The 5,447-nt window shown below is 33.3% G+C and overlaps 1 protein-coding gene across 1 annotated transcript; it reads left to right on the top strand.

Annotated features, from left to right (window-relative positions):
* The first annotated feature begins 2,002 nt into the window (after positions 1 to 2,002).
* Positions 2,003 to 3,733, top strand: LOC100262421 (probable cinnamyl alcohol dehydrogenase 1). Its single transcript, XM_002285358.5, has 5 exons — positions 2,003 to 2,163; positions 2,242 to 2,355; positions 2,436 to 2,663; positions 2,809 to 3,248; positions 3,365 to 3,733. Exons 1-5 carry the CDS (start codon positions 2,075 to 2,077, stop codon positions 3,565 to 3,567), a joined length of 1,074 nt encoding a protein of 357 aa, XP_002285394.1. The 5' UTR covers positions 2,003 to 2,074; the 3' UTR covers positions 3,568 to 3,733.
* The last annotated feature ends 1,714 nt before the right edge of the window (positions 3,734 to 5,447 follow it).

The raw sequence follows: 5,447 nt of genomic DNA, 5'->3' as shown, positions 1-5,447 counted from the left end.
TACTTATGAATTATTTGTGATAAGATTAAATGTTTTAAATCTTTCATCCTACAAGAAAGGTTGAGAGTTTAGTTTTCAAGTTGTGCATAAACTTGAAGAGAGACTTGTAGTGCCTATTAGAGTCAAAGAATCTAATTGTAAGAGTTGAAGCACGATTAAAAGCTTCACTACAGTGGAACCCTCACTCAAAAGGAGCTTGAGGAGAAGTAGTCTTAAGCGGGAATTGTCGAACCACTATAAACTGTGTTTGCCATCTCTCTCACTTTTATCTTTGTGCATTTATTGTTTTTTTAATTGTCGCTTTAAAGTAGTTTTTGAAAAACTTTTAAAAACCTAATTCATCCCTCCTCTTGAGTGTTTTTCTTGGTTAATTAACCTTTAATCCACAATTATAATGAAGATAGAGCATATCGAAGAAATACCTAAAAGTTGTATTATGAAAATGTGGTCTAAGTCAAGAATGAAAATATCGATAATTACGAATATATCAGTAGTCTGATTTTATGAATATATCAGATATATATTGATGGATATTTTGACATAAAATATCGATGGGTCAAAAATTGATCAAAATTCATTAAGATGTTAAGAAAAATTTTAAAGAATTATATAAAAAGAAACAATATATATTTTGAAGTTGTTTTGTTAAAGAAATTAATATATATATTATATACTTTGTCGTATTCGATAATAATACTGTGTGCGTCGATAAAAAATATAAATTTTGCAAGTATATATTTATTATTAAGTTATATTAAATATTATTAAACAATAATATTGTGACGTTTTATTGTGGTATGTATAACTTTAAAATATAATTAATATTAAAATTATGATTCATTTAATTCTATTATATTCAATGATATAAAATAAATGATAACATATACATAATTTTTTTTAATATTTATGTTTTTTATATTTAATTAATATATAAATGATATAAAAAGTTAAGAAATTTTTATATATTGGGGATATATGACCAATATATCTCCAAATTTTCAGCCATCGTGTAAGTTAGCAAAGAAAATGGTCAAGTAGAATATAGCAATGAAAGTCAAGATGATGTAATTAACATGATGTCTTATTTTGCATCACAATGAAAAGCTTTTAAAGATGTTAGGTGCAAAAATTTCTTTCATTTCTTTTTTTCTTTTTTGTTTTTGCCTTTTATTTTTCATTCCTATTTTCTTTTACCGAATTTTTCCTTAAATTTCTCAACAAGAAGAAGATAAAGCGTGACACTTAAAGTTCTCAACAAGCAAATGATGAGGTGTGGTCCACTCTAAATACGTTTAAAAGTGAGGTTTCCCTAAAAGCTTATAAGATATGGTCCACTCTAAATATGTGTAAAAATGGCAGGTTGTAGGAAAATCATGGATAGCAACATCTGCCGACCTTTTTTTTTCTTTTTTTTTTATTATTATTATCACAATCACAGAACAAACAAAAAAGGACGATTTTGAACAACATCTGCCGCCAGTGAAAACAGAAAATTTACCATAGAACTTTATCACTGTGAAAAGCTTACCAAAGAAAACCAAGAAGCTTTGAGTGTTTCTCTGCTGCTCTCCGAAATAAGCTTTTGGAGTTTGATCCAGAAAGTAAGGGTTTTGGAGGTCACACCAAAAGGTCGCAGAGCCAAAAGGAGAGCAAATCCTAATAAGGCATGTTTTGAGGGGGCTTTAGAGAGAGAAAGAGGGAATCAGAGAGAGAGAGAGAGAGAGAGAGAGATGGTAAAGCCATTGCAGTAACCGATTACACCCTAAACCGGTATACCATAACTTTTGGTTTCAGTGATGGAGATTTAATCTCCACATCCAACGGCTCTCATCTCCTGAAATGTTTGGTACATTACCATGCACATCCAACGGCTCTCCTTAAATTTTCAGTACATTTCCATGCACATCCAACGGCTCTCAAATGTTTGGTAGAGTACCGTGGCGTTACCATAGAACTAATCCCCTATCCTATCCTCATATATATATATATATATTATAAATCCTCTCTTTTCCCACTCCCATTCCCGTTCCTAAATTCCTAACAATATTATTTCTGTCTCTCTCTCTCTGTGGAAATGCGTAGCCTTGGGACTGAGAAAACGACCATAGGATGGGCAGCTAGAGACCCTTCTGGCGCTCTCTCTCCCTACACCTACACCCTCAGGTAAGCTTTCGATCCCTCTCTCACCAAAACTGTTATAATCTCATCTTACATGATCTCTCTCTCTGAGAAATTTCACAGAAACACAGGCCCAGAAGATGTAGTGATAAAGGTCACCTACTGTGGAATTTGCCATTCTGATCTTCATCTAATAAAAAATCACCAGGGCATATCCCACTACCCCATGGTTCCTGGGTATGTTTCTTTCTTTCTCTATCCTGTCCTTTCTTCAAAAACTACCCGAAGTAATTAATTATTTAACATATTGGAATAAGGCATGAGGTGGTAGGTGAGGTGGTGGAGGTGGGATCAGATGTGAGAAAGTTCAGAGTAGGAGACTGCGTGGGAGTGGGGCTCCTCGTCGGATGCTGCGGAATCTGCCGTCCATGCAAATCAGAGATGGAGCAGTACTGCAACCAGGTGATCTGGTCCTACAACCATGTCTACACTGATGGCAAACCCACCCAAGGAGGCTTTGCTCGATCCATGATCGTTGATCAAAAGTAAACTTTTCTTAAATATTTTCTTTTTCACTTAAAATATGGTCAATGATTTTTCGTAATATTAGCAATATTTATTCACATATGGTTTATTGGGTGGTGTTTGTTTAAATAAATTTCAAATAAATATAAGTGTTTTTTTTCCCAGGTTTGCGGTGAAAATACCAGATGGGATGGCACCGGAGCAGGCGGCGCCACTACTGTGCGCGGGGGTGACAGCGTACAGCCCACTGAGTCACTTGGGGTTGAAGAAGAGTGGGTTGAGAGGAGGAATACTGGGGCTTGGGGGAGTTGGGCACATGGGTGTGAAGATAGCAAAAGCCATGGGCCACCATGTGACTGTCATCAGCTCTTCTGATCGGAAGAGAGAGGAGGCCATGGACCATCTTGGCGCCGATGATTACTTGATCAGCTCTGACTCCACTCGGATGCAGAAAGCTGCCGATTCCCTTGACTATATCATTGATACTGTCCCTGTCTTTCACCCTCTTGAGCTATATCTTTCCTTGCTCAAGCTCGACGGCAAGTTGATTCTCTTGGGTATTATTAACACTCCTCTCCAGTTTGCCAACCCCATGGTTATGCTTGGTGAGCCCCATATTCAGAAAAGAAAAAAAAAATGAAAATTTTCTCTGGGTGTCTCTGTTTTTTGTTTAATCTAATAGCTAAAATTTTTTGGTTTTGTCTGGTATGAAATTGTGAAGGGAGGAAAAGCATAACTGGGAGCTTCATAGGAAGCATGAAGGAGACAGAGGAAGTGCTGGAATTCTGCAAGGAGAAGGGAGTTACATCAATGATCGAAATGGTGAAAATGGATTATGTTAACACAGCTTTCGAGAGGTTGGAGAAGAACGATGTGAGATACAGGTTCGTGGTTGATGTTGCTGGAAGCAAGCTTGATCAGTGAAATATCACTCTCCTAGAAAATGGATCACAAAATGCTTCACTTTCTGTTTGTTTCTAGGGCTCTTTTTTCTGGTTTTTCTCTGTTCTTTTCTTGATTTGACGTATGCATGCCTTCTTACTATATTATAATATGAATAATGCAGCGTTGGTCAGAAGTTGGCATTTTATCATTTCTATGGTTTTTGTTGCTCATTTATTGAGGGTAATAATAATATTGCACCTTTTGAAGTTTTCTTAAACAATTTTCTTATACCCTGTTTGGTTTAGCATTTTAAAAGAATAGAAGTAGAAATAATTATTATTGGTGCAATTAAATTAGCATTTTAAAAGAATTTGGAAAAGGAATATGAGAAGAAGGAAAGAGGAAGAAAAAAAGAAAAAAAAATTGAAAGTTTGAAAATTATATAAATTTTCTATTTATTACTTTTTTATTTTTTTTATTCCAAGCTAGTAGAACTTATTTATTTATTTATTTTCATTTGGATTTTTAAAAAGTTAAAAATACTTTTTAATATTTATGTTTGCTTCTTAATTGGAAAACTATGGTTCTATATACAATCCAATTTTTGAAAGCGTCTTCTACTTCTATTTATTGTCAAACCAACCCTAACTAGGTGCAACCCAAACCCTCTCTAACAGTCTCCTTAATGTTTAGAAGTGTTTTTCTTTATAAATAGTATTCAAGGATGAAGTTTTAGAAATCACTTCTAAAAATACAAAAAAATCATTTTCAAAAACACTTCTTTGTTATATAAAACATTGTCAATCCTATTAATAATGTACTCATGAACCCAAGTCTTGAAGCTTTATAATTAGATTGGATTATAGTTTTAGTCAACCATTCACAAAACCTTTGAAAATTCACTCCTCAATTCTTGAAATGATACCACACTAGGGATGCGTAAAGTATTATCCCACACTTTGAAGGTTTACAACAAATTTATAAATTAAGGTGCACCTAGAAACGCCCTTTCAATAAATGAAAATAAATGTTGAGTAGTTGGAATTGGAAGTCGATAAATGAGAATTGATGAGTCTTTATGTATGAATTGGAGGCAAACTAGTTGTTATAGCAACCAATTGTTGGTCCAATCAATCGTTCAATCAATCATTTAGCTAGCCATTGCAAGATTCAATGTTACATGTAACCTTTAAAGGCTCACATGCTCATCCCATCAAATGTCTGATTTTTTTAATTATTTCATTTGATATTTGTTAGTTGTTACTTTGTTTCATTTTTAACTTTTAATCTTTTAAATTCTGATTTTTAAATATGTGATTTTATACTTGTGATTTTAATTTTTAAATTTGTGAGTTTAAATTTCTAAATTTTGATTTTAATCATTTTATTCATTTGAAAATATATTTTTCATTTTTAATTTTCATAATTTTTTTTTTTAATAATATATAACCAATAACCTTTTCAATTCAATGATTTTTTTAATAACATTATTTTTTACCATTATGACCTTTTGGTCAGCTGGTAAACAATTTCTTCTTCTTCGTAACCCATTCACATCAGGTTTTGACATCTTACCATTACAAATTTTGACTTCTATGAGGACTTTGCTTATCTTCGTCACACCACTTTGAATGTAAATCTGGTAGTATGGAGATTGTTGCAAGAGGAGTATAGAAGAGTCCAAACCCATCAATTACAAAGTGACTTTTACATCATCCCCAACTCAAAAAATTAGTTAAAATCATCAAAGGTAAAGATGGAAAATACTCCATGTTATCATTCACGTATGAGCAAATATGATACCCAAACCTATAAGCACATATGAGCAAAGCACTTCCTTCCCATGGCAGCAGTCAGTTTTAATTTTCCAGGAAAAAAATGAAAGCAGAAAAGAAGGGAGGTGGAACACTGATAGAAAC

The sequence above is a fragment of the Vitis vinifera genome, chromosome 3 (genome assembly GCF_030704535.1).
Source record: "Vitis vinifera cultivar Pinot Noir 40024 chromosome 3, ASM3070453v1".
Classification (NCBI taxonomy): domain Eukaryota; kingdom Viridiplantae; phylum Streptophyta; class Magnoliopsida; order Vitales; family Vitaceae; genus Vitis; species Vitis vinifera.
Note: the sequence above shows the minus strand (reverse complement) of the source record. Positions and strands in the feature narration are given on the sequence as shown.